The sequence below is a fragment of the Sarcophilus harrisii genome, chromosome 2 (assembly GCF_902635505.1).
Source record: "Sarcophilus harrisii chromosome 2, mSarHar1.11, whole genome shotgun sequence".
NCBI lineage: Eukaryota > Metazoa > Chordata > Mammalia > Dasyuromorphia > Dasyuridae > Sarcophilus > Sarcophilus harrisii.
In genome coordinates, this window is record NC_045427.1 from 246,509,461 (window position 1) to 246,530,581 (window position 21,121).

Consider the following 21,121-nt stretch of genomic DNA (forward strand, 5'->3'; position numbering starts at 1 on the left):
CCCCATATCTGTAGTCCTAGTAAGTTCCTGTTAATGCCTAAGGAGAAACCTGCCGTTCAGTTGACACTGGACCATCTTGGGTAATAAAGGTCTTTTAAAATTAAAATCCCATAAAAAGTAGAACAGTGCCTACTAGGGTTGGAGAATTTGATTGAAATCCTGCCACCATCTCTTAAGACCTATGAAATGTTAGATAAGTCACTTAATCTCCCTGCGACTTAATTTCCTAAACGAGGGAGCTGGTTAACATACATTCTTAAATCGCTTTCAGTTTAGAGTTATTATCTTATGGTCCTTGTATTTCTGGATTTGTAATATAGCTCCCTTGGATTTCTGGATTCAGAATATAGCCCCAGAGAGGTAATTGGAGCTGATGGAGTAGCTTCTGAATTCCTCTCAAAATTATTACCCCTCTACCATAGGTAGTGATATGAATCTCCTTTCCTAATTCCCACTTTTCAGATAACTATCTTACTCCTTTCCTTTCTTGTATCTCCTCTTATTTCTTCTAGCTCCACATTCCCTGCCCAAGAAATAGAGAGAATATAATATGTATAGTCCATTAGCTTCTTAAAGAAGGACAGAATTGATAAAGGAATAGGAGAGAAAGACACATATTTTCTATGGTGGTGTTTAACTTCCAGAAAATGTTCATTTAGCTCCTAAATGTGCCCCAATTACAATTATTGTTCAGGAGTGTCCAATTATTGTTCAGTCGTGTCCAATTCTTTAGGACCCTATTTGAAGTTTTCTTGACAAAGATATTGTGTCATGGCTCTCTATGGTATTCTGGTGAAGCTCATAGACTCTTTTCTCAGAGTAATGTTTTTAATTTAATATTACAAAGGAAATCATTTATATTGAAATTATATATGCACATATGTATATATGTACATATATTTATCTATATACAACTCCATGAACTTTTTAAAATTTAAGAAAAGTTAAATTGTCCAGATTCAGCCAGAGCAAAAGTACTTGCTTTGTTGCTGTTCAATTGCATGTGATTCTTTGTATACTCACTTGAGGGTTTGTGGCAAAAACATTGCAGTAGTTTGCCCTTCCTAACTGAAAGAGTCAACAGGTTAAGTGACTTGCCCAAGGTTTCATAACCAGTAAGTATCAAATCTGAGGCCAGATTTGAGCTCATGAAACTCAGTCTTTGGGATCTAAGCCCAGTACTCTACCTACCGTGCCATCTAGATGCCTAATCTGCTTTGCCTTCTTGCAAATAAATTGTTTTGTTTAGTGGTCAGTATTTTTTTGTGAGAAAAGGCTCAGGCTTCCTTTTCAGGGATTCTAATGAAGGCTGTTTCTACAATGCCCATACTTTCTAGAGGAATCATTGAGCCAAAGATTGTAGCTTTAAATTGATCCCCATTATGCTAATTTCTATTTAAGTCAGATTCCTTTCTGGAAGGATATGTTATACTGAAACATTAAAAAAAAAAAAAAAAAAAACTTTTCCCCTTAGAAATTGGAAGCATATTTTTTGCCAAGATTAAATGAACTTGAACACTTAGAGATGAGGTTTGGCTCAGAATTCCAGTCTCACAAGGTTTAAGCAGCTTTATATTTGGGCCAAGTTACTGTCTTGGGAGATAGGAGACAATATGTTTTGTTGTAAGAGGAAACTTGAAGAGCTTTGTAGCAAGAGAGACTGACCTTCATTAAGGCTCACTTGGAAATCCTGCCCTCCTCAATATATTCCTGATTTATACCTGAATTGTATAATTGGAAATTACCGTGTCATTGCCCCCTGTAATTAGGGAGCCAAAGACTGGTTGATCCATGCAACCTGCAACTTTCTTACTTGCTTAGCATGGAGAAAACTACCTGGCAACACAGTGAGTAAATATAGGCTCAATATAGTGCAAGGGCTTCACCTTGAATTTCCTCAGTGAATCTGGGCCTGACCAACTTGCTTTTTGAAGAATAGTGGGTATTTAAGCACAAAGGAGTTCGTTTGCAGAGTGCACACCAGTTCTACATGAGGACTGATCCTGGCCGAGGAGAAGAAACCAGAAAGTCCTTTTAACAAGCCACAGGTGTGTAGTATATATAGCAGCAGGTGTGGATATAGAGCAGGCGGAGTGAACAAGGGGGAGAGGTAACAGTGTGTCCCTCTTGTGAGCAACCACACATCTGCTGTTTGTAGAAGCCTCTTGTGATATGTTTGCTGAAACAAGCACACATGCACTACAACCGGCAGTCTGTGTTTGTCAACTAGCATTCATTTCTGTAAGATGGCAAAGGATGTTTTTCCATAAACCATAATGTCTGCAGCTTTTAAAGGTGGATCACGGGCTTCTGCCCTTCCTTGTCCACTTTCATAAATACCAGCTTTGTCTCTCACCTGCTCAAAGAAATACCTTTCTGAGGCTGTGTTTGAGTTCTTGGGCCCTGGGCAAGGTAACTTGAGCAGCTGTAGATGCAAAGACATGCTATGAAAATTCAACCTGGATGATATCATTTTTAATGGCTCACAGCATTTTTCAAAGCACAGGATCTCTAATAAATAGACTTCAGAGCAGTAATGAGGATACTTGAAACTCTGCAAAAGTCTACCTATGTTGGGGTTTATTGGCTCCCCCTGAGCCCCATGGTGGGCTTGGTACCAATCACAGCAGCTGGTGCCTATGCAAAGGAGCCAATCTTTTATTTTCTTATAAAACCATGAAATACTCATCACTTCAGCTGAAGCAATAAGCACTCAAGGCTTTGGGGGGAAGGAATCGCCTATCCTTTCTGTTTACATGGGATCTGGCATCTTTCTGCAAGTGTCTGGGAGACCTAGGAGAGAATAAGTAAAAATCAAAAGACAAGGTCTTTGCTGAGGGATTCATAGGCTTATAGATTTAGAAATGGAAGGAAATTCAAAGTCCAGTCTAATGCCCTCATTTAAAAGATGAGGAATATGAGGCCCAAGGGCTTAAATAACTTCAAGATCACAGAGGCAAATAAGGACCCAAGTCCTCTAAGTACAAATACCAGAAGATTTAAGTTAAAGTAAAGAATATTATAATTATCGTTTTTATACTGAGACACTCAAATGGATCTGTTACTTCATCAAATTGGATAGTTCCTAAAAGGACATATGGCAACCCACCCATGTCTGTCCCATCCTGTATAACTCTTGTCCCTGCCCTCCCCTAAACTCATTAGGGGAAAACTATTAGAATATAGAATCATAGATTTGGAGCAGGAAGTCACCAACCTTCTCATTTTATGGATGAGATAAACTGAGGCCCAGGGAGTTTAAATATAAATTACAGACAGTTCTCCCTTTACATAAACTTGCCTTTTGCAAATTCAAAAGAGGGATGACTAACAGGATTCCTGGATGGTCAGTGGTAGGGATCCAGGTTCTGACAAGCAGTGGTAGGGATGGTAGTGGGCTGCCAGTGCTGCCCCCAAGTCTGAGATCCTTTGTCAGCTGCAGAAGTGAGAGGGTCAACAGATACTGAAGCCACTCTGGATATGGAGGCCACAGAGTTGTGATAGGGGGTGGCCCCTGGGGGGAGGGGGGAGAGATGTGAAGAATAGTCCACTTATATTAAGCCAGAGCTGTATGTATTTTGAGTTGTCATTTTAATTTTTTTTACAAGTCACATACTTCTATAGAGAGAATATGTGACCTTTCCAGTAGTTAACCTCATTCATATTATTTAAACTCTCTAAAGTCTGTTCCTTTATTTATAAAATGAACTTAAGTATGTCTTGCCTAACATCATCAGACTATTATGAAAACAAAATGTGACAGTAGCTGTTAAGGTACTTCAAAAAATAATATAAAGACCAGAGATTTAATTGGAAGAAATCTTACAGGTCATCTAGTCCAACAGATAAGGAAACTGAGGCCTTAGCAGTGTTAGGTTACTTTTCCAGAGTTACACAGCTATTAAGAGACAAAGCTAAGATTTTAATCCAAGTTCTTTTATTATATATCCTATGCTTTATTATTAAACAATCCAGAAAAATTGTTATAACAAAATAGGAAATGATATTTTGCCCTTTTTTGGTTTAAAAGTTTTTGAGGTACCAGTTACAAGATAACCCAGAAGATAGATATTTGTTTCCAAAGGTTTCAAAATTAAATAAGTGATCACAAAGCCAATAGCCACAGAACCATAGTTATTCATAGAGTCTATCATGAAGTCTCTGCTATTTAGCCTGCTAAAAAGAGAAACTCTCTGTTATCTGATATTTGGTGAGCTAAACATTTCTGTTATATTAATTCTGATAGCATATTTGGAAGCTTTTTTGTTCAAACCTTTTATGCTTATATCAAAGAAAACACAAAATGGCAACAACAAAAAATCCTGCGATGATAGCACATATCTTTTAACAAACATGATGAAGTAATTCTTTACAAAACTATATTTTTGTACCCCTGGCCATTACCCAGAAAAAAAATTAATTGAAATTAAAACATAACAAAAATTTCATTAAAACCTATGCTTGCAACCCCATGGCAGACTGTTTAGTAATCATTTTTTGTTATATGGGAAGTCAGGGTTTAGGATTGGGGCTTTTTCCCCCATTTCCCAATTAGCAGGAGCTATAATCATTAGATCTATTATTTTACATTAATTTCAAAGTTCAAAGTTTTTTAGGTCATCCAAGAAAGATTAAATTATCTTTAAGAGATAATTTTGATATGATTTGTGTGATTTCTTGAAAATTGTTGTTCCATAGGTATACCTGGCAAGTCTATTAATCTTATTCATGCCATTCCTCAATCCTGCCAAGTAAAGTAATACTTGGTGTATTGTTATTATTAACATTAACATTGACCAGGAAAATCATAATACTAATTTAATTTTGGGATCAATAGCATAAATTTGAACTCTAGACCCTCAAAAAAAATCTTAGGAGATGCCCCATTACCTTTTTTATTAGCTGTAAAATACATAGTTCTGTAACAAAGAGTGAGCTTCTCTTTTTTGTGAGTCTTCCTGTGATGCATCTAGGGCTAGCAGAAAAAAAGTCTGATTATATAACAAAATATAAAAACACTGCTTTGTGACTTGTCATAATGTTAAGGTTCTTGTAGAATGGCTAATTCAGATGACCTATTTGTTATCAGGAGACAGGTCAAGGGGATTAGCATGCTTATGTTTCACTTTTTCCCCTTTTTGGTTCTTTGTATCAGTGAGGATCGGATGTGAGGATGTCACAAGGTGGGTAGGCCATCACCAAAATTCCATCAAAACATTTTCATTCTGGGAAAGATGAGGGTGGGGGATTGGGAAGAAGAGATACTCAAAGGAAACATTGGGGAAATATTCTAAGGGTGGGTGAATTTGGCACATTTTTTATTTTCACCTGCTCAGGTCTATTTGTGAAAACCATCTCATTGGAATAGATCAAGTGTATTCATTTAAAAGTTAAATCTTCCATAGTCCATTCACTGACCAGAGCCCTTCTAATCCTGATTTCCCATTCCTCTGCAGGTGCCCAACTCCTGGATGTGATGGTTCTGGTCACATAACGGGAAATTATGCATCACATAGGAGGTAAGATCTGCATAGAAATTATTTGATTCTAAAGTTAGTGAACATGGGACAGGGACAAAATCATAATACAGACATTAAACTTATGAATAAAAATTGAAGTTGTTAACAATTGAGGCGTATATTCATCTCTTTAATCTGAGATTTTTTGGTGTTTCTAGAATTTGATTAGGTAGCTCTGTAGTAGAATATAAGGACAGAAGGTCAGATTTTAGTTGATTTAATGTTCCTCTTAATAATTCTGTCTATTTATGACTTCTAGTACCAATGTTTTAGAACATTGGTAGGGAAAAATCTAATATTCTTTTTGTCGAACAAAGTCATTAAATTACAATCTGCTAGCAAGTACCTTATCTAGACACCATTAATTACAATCTGTATCTCTACTCTTTCTCATCATAAAACTCCCAATATAGACTTAAAACCCACTTTTCTACATGATATGAATGAGATCAAAAATTGTAGTGAATGCAAGACAAAAATGAATGAGCCAAATGGATATGAGAAGTTATACTTCATGGAATAAAATAGTATTTTCTTTTCCTTTTTTAAAAAAATATAGTTTGTCAGGCTGCCCTCGTGCCAAGAAAAGTGGAATAAAAGTAACACCTACAAAGGATGATAAAGAGGACCCAGAGCTGATGAAGTAAGTTTTTCTTAAGACCTTCTCTAAGAATGGAGTTAGTTTGTTTTATTACTTTAAAACAGAAACTAGGATCTTTCTGACTTATAAAAAGGCATCTGACATAAAAAATAAGAGGATCTATTGAAGATTTTAGTCATTGGTAATTATTAGTGGCATTGTAAATGTATGCAATGTCTGATATCTTATAGACTAATTAATTTAAACATGGAAAAAGCACACTAGGAAATTTTGTAAATTGTCCTGGGGATTTTAGGAAAGAATGTATTAATGTCATAGATTGTCATAATGTAGCAGAAAAGTAGGAGGCACAGCAGATAACAGTTATGGATCTGAAGTCAGAAAGATTTGGCTTCAAATCTAGTTTCTGAAATTATGTGAACCTATCAAATCATTTAACCTCTGCATGTTTCAGTTTCATCATATGTAAAACATGGATAATAATATCAAATGCCTCTCAGCATTATAGCAAAGTTAAAATATTTATAAAGGACTTTGCAATGCCAGCTATTATTTAGTAGATTTGAAATTAAAAGACCTGAGTTTGAATCTTAACTCTTGGGCAAATCACTTAATGACCTTGGACCTAAATTCCTTATTAGTAAAATGAGGAGGTTGAATTACAAAGCTTCTGGATCCAAATCTATGATACCATGAATCTGGAATTTTTAAGACGTCATTATGTTTTGAAATGAAGCTGTTTGATCATCCTTGTAAATCAGGGAACTTTTTTTTCTGCCAAGGGCCATTTGTTCATCATCTATAACATCATTAGCGGTTCATATTAAATAATAAACTTATAGAACTCAAGCAGTGGGAGGTTGTTATACCTAGCTTTTAGCTCATCATTGCCTGCAGTTGTCTTGGCAAATGATTTCATGGACTTTATATGGTTCAAGGCCTGAATATTTCCCATCCCTGTTGTAAATAAACTCATAGTGAGCACTAAAGATGGAACTATATTTTAGTATAGCCAAAAATAATGTGTTTATGCACACAGTTTTAAATATTGATAAACGTTATATAACTGATCTAAATCATAAACTTTTCAAAAGGTATTTTGGATTTTGGAATGCACAGAATTTAACTTTTTGGGAGAGCATTTACAACCCACTGTTTTTCTAGTAGATCTGCTGCCAGTAGTCAGGAGAGTGAGCCATATTTAAAATGAAATTTTGATTTTAACCAGGGTTTTTAATAGGGAAACTGAACCCATAAATTTTTGAAGAATGCAATATAAAATTATCTCCACAGAGAATATACTTTCTCTCTTGCTATAAATTACAAGGGTGCACATATATATGTATACATAGGCAGAGATGACAATGAATGGCCAGAATGAGAGGTGTCTAATTAGCAAAATCATAGCTTAAAATAACATAGATGACTCAAGACATTTATCTTGAACTAAACACTTGACACTCTCATATTTGAAAGAATCTGACTCATAGAATAAGAAATTAGCAAAGGAGACATCCTTTTTTGCTTTAAGTGTGCTAATTTTGCATCAGAGGACAAGAGGGATCCCTGTAATCATTTTGAAAGCCCAATAATAGGTCTGGAGATGAGAAGGCCTAACCTATTCATCTGACTTTGACCTTACTTTAGCTTATGTTTGTTCCAGGGTATAGAGGTAGCTAAAGCCTTGCTGCCTTTCACTGCTAGTCTGTACTAAATCTTGACTTTTCCACTTTCTCATTCTCCTTTAAATCTTTGTATTTCTCTGTCCTCACTTGGTTGCATCTGGAACAATAATTTGGGAAGTGGGGCCAACTCCTCATTTCCCAGAGAAAGAAAGATTAAGCCCTCAGCTTCTCCTTCCACCTAGAAGTAAGGATTGAGGGATCAAGGTGAAAGGAAGGAGTGAGTATAATGCTACTAATTTGTATTGTAACTGGAGCCATGTTTATTACAATGGAGGTGGGTAATGTTGTGAGCTCTGGAGTGTAGAGCTACTTTCCCATAATTGAACAGCTCTGTATGAAGATGCTCTGGATGAAGGCACTCTGAACAGTAATTGTGCCCCAAATTGGCACCTCAGATTGAGGTAATAAATTCTGGCAACAAGTTTGTTGTAACATATCCTTATTTAATTCTAAGTGGCTCAGAAAAGCTTGATCACAACACTTCAAGAATCAGCTTCCAGATGAATAAATGAAAGCCATTAACAAAGATTTAGAATCAGGCAATTACATCTTGACCATTCAGTCCTCCATATCTCATAAATTTAGAGCTGGAAGATATTTCAAAGTTCACATCTAGTTCAGGAGTTCTTAACTTGTCTATATCATGGACCTCTGACAGTCTGATGAAGCCTGTAGACCCCTTCTCAAAATAATTTTTAAAATGTATAACAAAATATATAGGACTCCAAAAGAAAACAGTTATATTGAAATGCAGTGATCAAAATAAAAAAAAACAAATTTATACAAATATGGAAATAAGTTTAGAAGAACTGCTCATGTTTAATCCATATCAGATTGTTTGCTGTCTTGGGGAAGAAAGAGGAAGGAGGAGAGGGAGAAAAATATGTAACACAGTTTTACAGGTATAAATGTTGGAAACTATCTATGCAGGTATTTGAAAAAAAATTAAATAATATTTTTTAAAAGTTCAAGGGCAGTAAGATGGTTCAGTGGATAGAGCCCCGGCCCTTGAATCAGGGGGATTTGAGTTTAAAGCTGGCCCCATACATTTAATCCTTACTAGCTGTGTTACCCTGAGCAAATCACTTAACCCCAATTGCCTTACCAAAAAAAAAAAAAAATTCAAATAAAAATAAAAGTTTGTAAACCCCAGAGTAAGATCTCCTAATCTAAGACAATACTACCCACTTTCACCATTTTACTCACAAGAAATCTGAACCTTAGATAGATTGACTTGCCTAAAGATTCACATTTAGTAAATACATGTTAGAACTGAGATCTGAGCCTAAGAAGGATCTAGTGAAAAGAGCTCTGGCTATGGAATCAGTTCAAATCCTGCCTATAATGCTTACTACTTATGTGACTTTGAACAGGCTGCCTAACTGCCTTAGATCTGAAGTTACATATTGGCAAAAATTTAAAAATTTTTAAAAAATTTAAATGAGAGTTGAACTAGATGGCCTCTGATATCACCTTTAGCTTTAAATCTAATATTCTCTGACTTAAAAGCCAATGTTTTATTCATTCTACCAAGCGACCTTCCCATCTCCAGAACTGTGACCAATCTCCTGTAGTAGAGATTCTTATCTTTTTTCTTTTTGTCATAAAATAATACATTTAAATGCATAAAAGAAAATAAATAGAATTATCAGACAAGTCTATTGACCTGCAGTTGTCAGAATATATATTTGCATATGTATATATAAAACATAAAAAATAACACATGCATATCTATGTGTGTGTTCATATACATATACACCTGCACAAGTTCCTCGATCCCACGGAAAGATGCCCTGTCTCTTTCCCCACAGCCTAAAAAGCTGTCTACGCTTTGTTAAATGCCTCATATTCAAGTGCTCTAGAAAAGGAAAAGAACGAAGGAATTCAAGGCTGAAGTCCCGCACAGAAGCCGACAGAACTCCTCAGGAACCGAGCTGTGCAATTATGGATGAGGGCAAGGCTAGTGGGACACAGGGAACTTATTCCCAACAACAAGGGGGCAAATTAGCAATAAGAACAAATGGTTCGGAGGCTGCCAAGTCACCCAAGTCCTTGGGAATATGGCATTTTGTCTTCCCTAACAAGGTCAGCTCTGGGAAGGGCCCAGCAGGTTCACATTAAAGCCGCTTAACAGCAATTCCCTTACTCCATCTGGGCCCGAGAGCCGCTTGGAACAAGTCCGAGTTGCTCTTGTCGTCACTGAGGAGAAAGCAATTTAGTTCCCGTTGTTTTGTTGTTCTTCCTTCAAGTAATTTACTACAGCTGTGATTGAATGGATCACCTCGACCTCGAGCTCACCCGGGCATACACGGGAGGCAGGAAAGATGGCAGGCAGCTTAATGGACCAGCCATCACTAACACTTCAGGAGGAGGAGAAAGAGACTAAGCCAGCTGTTTTGCACAATAAGGCTCTAGTTTATTTTTTACAATAAAACTGTAATGAAAGTTAAATTAACAGTGTAAAATATGTATGTAATGGTGGATACCATAAAGGCTGCTTACTAAATGCTGGGGTAGGGCAGAGTTTTTAAATTTGTTTTTTTTTTCCTCCTGAGGATTTGATAATTTGTTTGCGATCCTATAAAAGAGATGCCGTTATGAATTTAGCAAGGACCCTGATGGCAAGGATGTTATAAGTGAATTGTGCTGCATTTGCAAATGATTAAAATCAAGATCAGCATTTTCCACATTAACTTGGAAAAGCAACTGCCCTGTTTCGATGATGCTGTCAACTTAGTTTTTTTTTTCTTTTTTTCAAAAAATAAAATAAAATAAAATGTCTGCAGTGAAGGGTAGACGGTGACTTTCAGAAACAGCATTTTCTAGGGATGGATGATGAAGTTCCTAATTGCTTCCATGCCAAGACTTGGGAGAGTGGCTCCCATTTAGTACCTCTGCTTTATGGGGTCTCCTCCCCGGAGCCATAAACTTTTAACGGTATTTATAATTGACTAGCATCTTTAAACAAATGCAGACCACAGCAGAAACTTTAATAGATGCACCAGGTTTTGTTGAATGGTTGAATTTAGTTAGCATGCTATTAGCTGGTGATTTTGGAGGGGGTGGGAAAGGAAAAGAGTTTCCTTTTTTATGGTGTCACTCCTCCACCATGGTGAGATTAAGTTGTCAGCATTTTATGCAAATCCCTTTTCTCCCAACTTTACAACTGGCCGTAAACTTTTGTGGATACCTTAGGCTGCAGAGTCTTAACGTCAAGCCCTTGCCCTCAGGATTGCTGACCACCACTGGTCATATTCTCTGCTCAGGCTGTCCAGGAAATCAATCATTCTCTGACAACACTTTTTCGATGATATTCTGCTGAGTATTGTAAAGTCGTAGAATCTAAAGAAGAAAGGGGCTTCGTGGGCCATTGATTCCAGCTCCCTCTTTTTACAATTAAGGAAAAGCTAATGCCCACACAATCTAAGTTACTTGCCCAAGATCATACAGGTTGTCAGGGCCAAAGGAAAGATTTAACCTCTGGTCCTCTGACTGCATAGCGTACTTTCCACTGTATCATGCAGCAAAAGTTGTCATCCATCATATAAGATTAGCGATCTTCTCCAGTGGCATAACTAATCTTTTCCCTCCATATGCCCAAGATTGTGGGGTTTGACAAGTGGTCTTGTGCACAGGCCATTACTGTCTGGTGGTGATGAATACTGAGCATAACCAATACTCAGATTAGGTTATTCCAAATTGTAGATGACAGCAATATGTAAACATAGATTTACATAATGAAACATAAAAGCTTAATGGTATATACTGCACATCTTTTTAATTGAACAATTTACCTGATAGTTCTGAAGATTCCATCTTTCTGGTCTTTGAGGAAAACGGTATTATGCACAATTGGAAAACTGAGTCTAAATGCAGTTTAAAATGTCAGTAATTTCTTTTAACGATTGGGGAAGGAGCAAAGAATTTCATTATAAGCATACAAATAAAAACATTTCAGATCCAATCAAATGGCTTCATCCCATAGTTCATTTGTTTGTTTGTTTTTTTCTTGCTTTAATTCCAATCACAGATGAACATTTTTTTTCCAAGACAAGAAAGAACTCCTCTCTGTCTTGAGCTCTAGCACAAACCCAGCTATGTAATGTATGGCCCAGGTATATATGTCTGTTCTCAGATAATCGCATGCTGGCATTGAAGCTTAGTAAGAATATGAAGTAGTCATTCTCTTTGGCTAATCATCGAGGTTCCTGGAGGTCTACAGTTGGATAGTGCATATTCACTAAATGAGAATGATCTATTACAAAATAGCTGTGGTAGATTTGAATGGATGAAGGTGGGTAGAAGAGGTAGTGTGGAACCCTGGCGGGACACTATGGGGTAATCTAAAGGGCACTGACTGATGGATCCAGGATGGAGGTTTTCAAGAAGTAGCTTCACTGTAGAAATGTTTTCTTGAATCTGATAAAACTGATCCAGAAAGTGCCAGCTAAAAACAGCTACAAGAAAATTAAGGGGAATTGAAAGGGGGAGACTGTTGTAGCAGCAATCAAGGAGCTAGGTCAGCATTTATAGGTTCAGGGAAATCTAGGGAATCGAGGAACCAGAAGTTATTCTGAGAAATCAAAAGACCTCCAATAACAGAAAAGCCACTACTTGATTTCACTTGGTAGCTCAATCTATTTTTGGACAAATGAGTTTTAGGAAATTCTTCCCTATGCTGAGATGAAGTATATGCTCATATACCTTACAACTCCTGCCCACTGGTCCTAGTTCTTACCTCTGGACCAAGCAGAATTAGTCTTCTCATAATAATCCTTCAGATCATATAGTTACAGGCCAAAAATTGAAAGGGACCTATTCTGTATCACCTATTCTAATTTCATTTTGAAGATAAGGAAATTGAGACCCAGGGAGTAGAATGACTTGTTTAAACATGACATGTAAGGATTTAATCCTTACAATTATACTCAGATCCTTTGACTCCAGAATCAATGTTCTTTTTACTCTTCGTGGTATTTTCATTTTAAAAGATGTTAACCACCAAAGAGAAAATCCCAATTGAAGAAGCACTAGTCCAACTAAACAGCTGGCTTCCCCTCAGGCAGAATCAAGCTAATTGCATTTCACTGAACTCTAGATAAGGCCCTAGGGGCATTTCCACATAACTGTCTTTAGAGTTTACTTATAGCATAGCTAGAAAGACATCTTCCAAAAAATATTTATCCACTAGGTTAATTTTTTTTCAAGCTATGGAAGTAAGAGAGGCTCGCAAAAATGGAAAGAAAATGAGGCAGAGTTAATTATACTTTGATTATCTGTCTCACAGTATTATATATTGATGGTTAAATGAGATAATGGATATTAAAATGCTTTGTGATCATGAAGAAATCAGTGGCTATTTTTAATATGATCATTATCCTTATCATTATATTTGTCAAAGAGGCAAGACTGTGATTATTGGCCCCATTAGACAGAGGAGAAAACTGAGACCCAGAGAGGGAAGTAAAAACAGCATTATCTTAAGAGGAGAATAAGGGCTTCTTTTCTATTTTTTATTGTGTTGTTTACTTGAGGATCTTTTTCAATAAATAGGCTATAACTAGGGTCATTTTGCCTGAGAATGTAGGGATTTCTAGGAAGAAGGAGAAAGGTTAAATCACAGTTCTCATTTAATCTGGGCTAGAAACTCAGCAAGTATTTTTAGAAAGCTTCTCTGACCAGAACCAGCTCACCAAGGAAAATATGATCCAACTACCATCACAGTCATTTGCTGTCTCTTTGATTTTCTTCTAGTGAAGTCAGTAGCTATGGTAGCTATGGTCTCCCTCAATACAGCTGGAAAGCCGTGATCCGTAACAATGATACTTTAGAGAACACTTGTGATTTCTCCATAGGGAGGCTGTTCTGTGTGTAAGGATTAGGTAGGTTGCAATTTTTGGAGGCTTGCAAAATATGGAAAATTGATGGGGGCTGATTTGGAGAGCATTGGTCCACCAAGAGAGGACAGAATATTTCAAGAGAAAAGATTATGCTGGAAATTTTGGGTTTGAGGAGCACAGGTGGAGAGTGTCATTTTCTGACAAGGATCATAGTTTCAGGGAGAGGAGCCCCAAACCCAAGACTAAGGAAATTCAAGTGTGGGGGAGGCAATCTTAGGAGTGTCAGAGGTCTGGGTCTCAGTGTAATCTACAAAGCAGCAAATCAGGAGCAAACTGAGAAGACAAATACAAGGAAATACAAATACAATACAAATATTGAGGAAGTCCAATAGAGGAATGGAGTTCATGAAGCAGGCTAATTATGTCAGTGATCAAATGTAATTATCAAGGTTCCATAATCCATTAAGTTGCTCTTATTTGCAATGTTTTTATGTCCAAAGTGACATAGAAGATAGCAAAAGGTGGCAGGATTCAGACTCAGGACTCCTGACTCTCAGTACAATGCTCTTCCTGTTAGTCCAGTAATTTAATGTGGGAAAATATCACCATCACTGCATTTGCAGTCAGAACACCAGAGTTCAAATCCCAGAGTTCTGTACTTCTAGCATGGTCTTAGCCAGTTTATTTTGCTCCTTTGGACTTTTGTTTCTTCATCTTCAAATTTAAGGGATTTACCAAAGACTATCCAAGGTCACTGCCAGCTTTAGATCCTCTAGTCCTATGGAACTCAGATTTCTCACTTGTAAAATGGGAAGGAGAATTCTGGGTATGTAGTAAATAGCTTAGAATATGTATGCTAGTATGTGCCCAATTATAAGAATCTCAAAGTGACAGTAAACCTGTGAGTTGCTAATAAAGCTTCTATTCTGAATACTGAATACTGGATGCTGGGCAATAGGTGGATAGACTCCATTGCCATATCTGGAATGCCAGCTACCTTCTCTTCTCTTGCAGAAATTAGAGGTAGCCTATACTCTGTCACTTATATGCTTTGTGTTTAAGCTTCCCAAATCTTTACTATAAGGTGTTTTATTTTGGTTGGTTTGGAGGAGTTTTTGTTTAATTTTTCCAGAATGATCTTGAGCAGGGTTTCTGTCCTATTTCTCTTTGATGCTCTTGAAAATTAGACCAATCTTACACTCCCCCCTACACACACACACACACACACACACATATGCTCGAACATGCAACTCAATAGTCACTGTTCCCATCATCCAATCAGTGAAGCATATGCTATGAGTCTCAGGATGTATCAGATACCATAGAAGATACAGGAGATTTAAAGCATAGTCTTTACCTTTAAGGAGTATACAATATAATTAGGAAGGCAAGAATCACTGGTAGAAAAGAGCGATCAATGAAAAGCTAATCATAATGATGACAGCATTTGTTCCAGGTTCCTGGATCACTGAGATTACCTTGGCAGGAGAGGTTCCACACTTGTAGTATACAGTAGCTACTGCTTTATGGCTCCCTGATTCCACTGTCCTGCCTCTTATCTCACTTTCTATTTTTCAAGATAGACTCTGGTATGTAGATATGTAGTGGCTATAACTATAAGTTCAGGAAAGAAAGACATCATATTGGACTAGAGAATCCAAGGAGGCTTCATAGAGGAAGTGAAACTTAAGCAACCATGTAAACTGTCTCCCATGTACATTATTTTATCAAAGAGGATGTTCAATAGTTACAATATGGCTTTGTATCATCAAGGAGCATGGAGTCAATCTAATTCAAGCCCTTCTTTTTATGCTTGAGAGAACTGAAGCACAGAGAATTTCAGTGACTTGACCAAGCTCACACAGGTAATAAATAACAGAATTAGGTTTTGAACCCAAGTCCTCTTTCTCAATTCATGTCTCTTGATACTACACTATGTTGCCATTCAGAGAAAGTAATGAAGGGGGATCATTTTCCTGATGTTCAAAAATTTCATGCCTGTGTAGCTTTTAGCTGATGTCAGCTTTCTGAAGTATATCAGTCTATTTCTCAAATTATACACTCATTTCAATACCAAATAAACTCTTGGGCTTCCAAATCAGAGACACAGAAGGTGCTAGCTAGCAGCTGCTAAATATAAGTCTCTAGACCCAGGGAATCTTAAGCTTTTCTTAGGACTTTTTGCAAAGCACCATTCCAGACAGCTTAGTGGACAGAGTGCTAGGCCAGAAGTCAGGAAGACCTGAATTCAAATCCAATCTCCCCGACACTCACAAGTTGTGTGATCCTGGATAAGTCATTTAATCACTATTTGCCTAAATCCATGGGAGAGGGAAATTTTTTTCCAAGAAAACCCCATATAGAACCACAAAGAATCAATCAGATACAACCAAACATCTCTACAACAACAAATCAGTCATACATGTAATCAGGAATAGCTGAATTCAAATCTCATGTCAGACATTCATTATCTGTGTCACTCTGACTAGGTTACTTAATCCCCCTATGCATCTATTTCCTAATCTATAAAATGAGATGCTTAGACTTGATGTCTTTTAAGATCCCTTTCAGCACTGAAGCTGTGGTCCTATGAACATTAAGACTACCACCTCACTTTCTGTGGCCTCCTATACCTATCCATGCTCACTGTTTCTGTGAATTATTTCTCAAGAGTATGTCAAGTCTACTTTTTTTTAAAAAATCTGTATTTACACTTTTCTATAAAGTGTGTGCTTTAATACAAAAAATACAATCTGAATTTACATTCACACATACCCTGGACTATTTTATTCTAATCCTAGCTTTGATGTGATGGATAGAGTTGGATATTAACTATATGGTCTTGCATTTTCTGACACTATAATAATGAAAACATTTGTTCCATGCCATGTTTTTTTTGGTTCCCTCATACAGTTCTTTCCCTGGATCACTGGAATTACCTTGGTAGGAGAGGTTTCACCTTGTAGTATTTGTAGTAACTGTAGTATGCAGTAGCTACTGCTTTGTGACTCCTGCTGATCCCATCATCCTGCTTCTGATTTCACTTTCTATCTTTCAAGATTTCTAACCATAGAGACCTTTGGTCAAGGAGGTAACTGCCACCACATCCTGTTAAAACTTTCTTTATCCCACCTACCAAGGACAGGATTTCTAGTCTCTGTGTTTTGAATATAGTCATTCAGGGCTTTGAAGGGCCTGGGGTCAACATCCAAGTCACACAGATGGGTATCAGCAAGCATCTGGGCTTTATTAGCAACTTTCCTGAGGGCTATAAAGATTTGTGGAATGGACAATAATATATGATTCCCTGAGTGTCTAGGAATCAAACCCAAACTAAACATTAGTAAGTAATCTAAGAATAACCTGGAAAAGCAAAAGCAATAATAATAGCTAACATTTATTTTTAAAATGTGTATTTTATTTCACTTGATCCTTTTCCTTGATCCTTCCTTGATCAATAATTTAGGGACTCCTATCTCCATTTAACAAATGATGAAACTAAGATTAGGTGATTTGCCCAGGGTCACATAGCTAGCAAGTATCTGAGGCAGAATTTGAATTTGGGTTTTCTTTACACCAAATCCAGAATTATACCCATTTTGAACTCAGTTGCTATCTTCAGGAAGATATATTTGCAAGTATCCATGTCCTCCCAAATATATGTATTTGGTGTAAAGGCCAGAGCAATTTTAAAAAGGAAAGGATCTAAAAAATAAAGAGCCTGTCAACTGTTCTCTTGGATAGTGGTCACACACAATTCACAGAAATGGTGAGGAGGGATAGGGATAGGAGACCACAGAAAATGAGGTGGTGGTGATCTTTATGCTAAGTGATAAGAATCCTGTTCTAGAAACAGAAATGGCTAATTCCCAAGTACATGTCTATGCCCATTTATATTGGAGTCTTATGTGTCTTATTGTCAGGAAAATTAGGTTTTTCTTCCTTAACAGTAGGAGTTATCTCCTATCTTACCCACTTCATTTTCTTCTAATTTTAACCTTTTGTTTCCTTTTTGTGGCGCATAGGTGTCCCGTTCCAGGCTGTGTTGGACTTGGACATATCAGTGGCAAGTATGCCTCCCACCGCAGTGCATCTGGGTGTCCACTGGCAGCCCGGAGACAGAAGGAGGGGTCACTTAATGGTTCATCATTTTCCTGGAAATCACTAAAGAATGAGGGGCCCACCTGTCCCACTCCTGGCTGTGATGGCTCAGGTCATGCCAATGGGAGCTTCCTCACACACAGAAGGTAACGCTTCACTCGCAATCAGAACAGACTATGCTGGTCACCATTGAATCTGTCAAGGAGGAAGGCTACATCACCCATGGGGAGGGAGAAGGTGCCAGAGGGATTCAGCCCAGAGCTGATCTGTTTGTCTAGATGTACAGCCACTCACATCAACATAGAAACTGGTGGAAGAGATCTCTGATCTTTTCCTTTTCTCTGCAGAAATAAGCATCAGTTTCTCAAAGATAGAGCTATTTCCTTATTCTACAATTGATAACGATTTAAGAGCAAATAGTTATAAAATGGAAATTACAAAATTAGGATTTTTGTGAGGAAATGACACTATTCATCACCTGGCATCTGATCATGGACATAAATCATCCTTGATTTAGAAGTGTATACTTTACTGGATTTTTAAATTCTTATGGAAAATATTGGATTTGATGAAAAAAGAGCAAGAAAAATAACTCCTTAGGCCAATAATCTCCTTTACTCAGAAAACACGTTTTTCTCCACAGTGCTTAGCCTTTCTTTAGGTCACTTTCTAAAGAGTACACCTAAGGCCTTCTCATTTTCCGATATTTCCTGAGAATACATGTACTAAGATGCCTTCCTACCTCAGTGCCCAGTCTCCATTAGCACACAATTTCTTTAACATTAGAGCAAAGAGAAATTTTCAGATTGAGCTTTTCATACTTTCAAATTTGCCTATATTTCTGTGATCAGTTTAAGTTTTAGAAGAAAGTAAGAGATTATCAATGATATAAAAAGGAGTTTTAGGTCTAACTTTGATCACTATTTTTCCCCCTCTATCTATAAAATGGTCACATTCACATTTGTTACTGAAACCTGTTCCACTCACAAAGATTTCATGCCATGCTATGATATATTGTTGCTAATGACACTTAGTTTTTGTAGAAGGAAACTCTTTTATATAGCTACTAAATTGTTGACAGGAACTCACATAAATATTAAAACTTTGGGACCTTTTAATTAATAAGATACATTGATTCCTAGAAACCTCTATCTCTGAGTTAGTTTTTCCTTATTACAAAACTCTTTGGAATAGTTTTTAAATTAAAATATTATATAGCTCTGTTAACTATATTTCCCATATCATCAGCTACTGGAGGCAGACCCAACTATTCTTTTATTTCTTTATTCTTTTACTAGTTATCTAGTAACCTGATAATTAATATCTAGTAATTAGCTAGCAATCTGATATTTAATTTTGTTAGATGATATAAAGTTAAAGCCTTTGTGATAAAGAACAATAACTAACTTTAGAAGAAAAGTTTTGAAACCTCTTTCTTTATATAGACCTTCATGAAAAAGTAGCCACTCAATACCAACATAGAGAATGCACTTCCCAAGCTTTCCTAGTCTCCTTGTTCTCACATGGTAATGTTAATACCATCTCACAAATATTCATTTGAAAGTGCCATCTTAAATAGCCCATCCCCAGCTTGATTCAATGTCATTGCTTTTATTTTTAAGAAACTTTTACTGAAGCATAAAGATGTAGCCTACCTCCATTTCTGCATGGGATAAAGCTGTCTTCCTTTATTCTGTCCCCTATAGAAGCAGGAACATTTAAAGACCAGAACTCAGGATTTCCCAGAAGATTGAACATTCTCCCTAGATAATGGAGTTATCCTTTTCACATTGTAGCTTTCCCCATTGTAGTTTCAATATATCATGGGTCAGCATAAGAAATTAAATGAGAATTTGGGGGGAGTTTTGCAGAAGCCACAGATGACATGGGAGGGTCAGCAGACAACACAAAGCCTATAACTAGTTAGCCCAAGTTTTACAATAAGATACTATAAACGCTCCCCAAAATAAAAAGAACAAATTCAAACTTCTCTGGTACAAAGGGAGGGCCAAAACTTTTACACCGATTTTCCAGACTTCAGGGGTGCCATACCCTTACTCTCCATGATATAGAAGGTATATAACTTGATCTGAAATAAAGGAGCTAGTCTAGAGTCTGAATCAAATAATGTGCAGATTCTCAGGATTGTCTCCATGGATCAAGCTCCATGTCTGTCTGAGGACATTCCCAGGACAATCCCATTAGCACTGGTATTAGGTCCTTAGAATAAACTCACTGGAGTCAAGTTCCAGTTCTAGTGATGCTGAAATTAGGCTCCAGTTCTTGGAGAGTTCTCACTGCGATAGAGCTCTCTGAATGATGTCACTAGGATCAATAAGGGTCTCAGGGCAGTGTAACTAATATTATAGATATAAGGAATTGAAAGGGAGCACAAAGGTCAGTTCTTCTAGATTTAGCATGAATCTTTCCTATAACTTCCTGACAAGGAATCATCTAGTTCCTGCTTAAACATAGAACATGATCTAGAAAGTCCCAGACATCCAAGAAAAAAAAAAGCAGACTAGGGAAAGTTAAAGTCTTATACAATTAAGTGAAATTGTGAATCCATCTCTATTTCTTCCTTATCCCTTTTCTCTTTTGAAAATTGGGACAATATTTGCCTTCCCCAAGCCTATAACATGTCTCCCATTTTTCATAGTCCCTCAGAGATCCTCAGTTTCAAAGCTATGCTTAGAAATTGCATCCAAAAATATTTTCTCTATCCTAAGATATAGTTCATCTACCCAGACCTTTTGTCTTGAAGTCAGTTAGTGTTCTCTAGTCTTGGATTTCAATTCCCTATTAAACAATTGTGTTTCTTCCTAAGTATGAAGATCATTCTACATCAAAAAACTGCTCTATCCTTGCTTGATCTTTCTTCTGATCCCAACATTGCTTTTAAAAAAAAAAAAAAAACATTGCTTTTCCCCCCTGTGTTATCCTTAGTATTTATCACTACCCTTGGTTTATGACAACTGAGAATCTTATAGTTGAAGGAACCTAAAAGCTCACCTAGGAAAAGTGCCAACACTAGACATGAAGCAACAACCACAATATTCCCACGTGCCCAGAACTGGACTAAAATATAATTGGTAAATATTTTTTAAATACAAAATAAAAATACAATATAAATATGTAGTTCTAAGTTAACATGTGGACTACATGGATCCTTATGCATTATCTGTTTCTTTTTGAACCTGAGGCCACCAATCTAGTATAACTGATACATGAATAGAAATTCACTCTACTATATTTTCAGCTAGATGTCATCCAGCCTCCACTTGTTTCAGTCATGGTAAACTTGATTACCTCTAAAGTAGGAGTCTTAACATTTCTACTGTCACTTCTCTGGGAATCTTATAAAGCCTATGGACC

At 36.9% G+C, this 21,121-nt stretch overlaps 1 protein-coding gene across 4 annotated transcripts in view; it reads left to right on the forward strand.

Moving 5' to 3' along the window:
• Positions 1 to 21,121, forward strand: part of MYT1 (myelin transcription factor 1) — a 187,781-nt gene that overhangs the window by 143,656 nt on the left and 23,004 nt on the right. For all 4 annotated transcript variants that reach the window (XM_031951842.1, XM_031951844.1, XM_031951845.1 and 1 more), the window contains 3 exons: positions 5,457 to 5,519; positions 6,079 to 6,162; positions 17,671 to 17,892. In XM_031951842.1, coding sequence (XP_031807702.1) covers positions 5,457 to 5,519; positions 6,079 to 6,162; positions 17,671 to 17,892 — 369 coding nt within the window. The remainder of the gene's footprint in view (positions 1 to 5,456; positions 5,520 to 6,078; positions 6,163 to 17,670; positions 17,893 to 21,121) is intronic.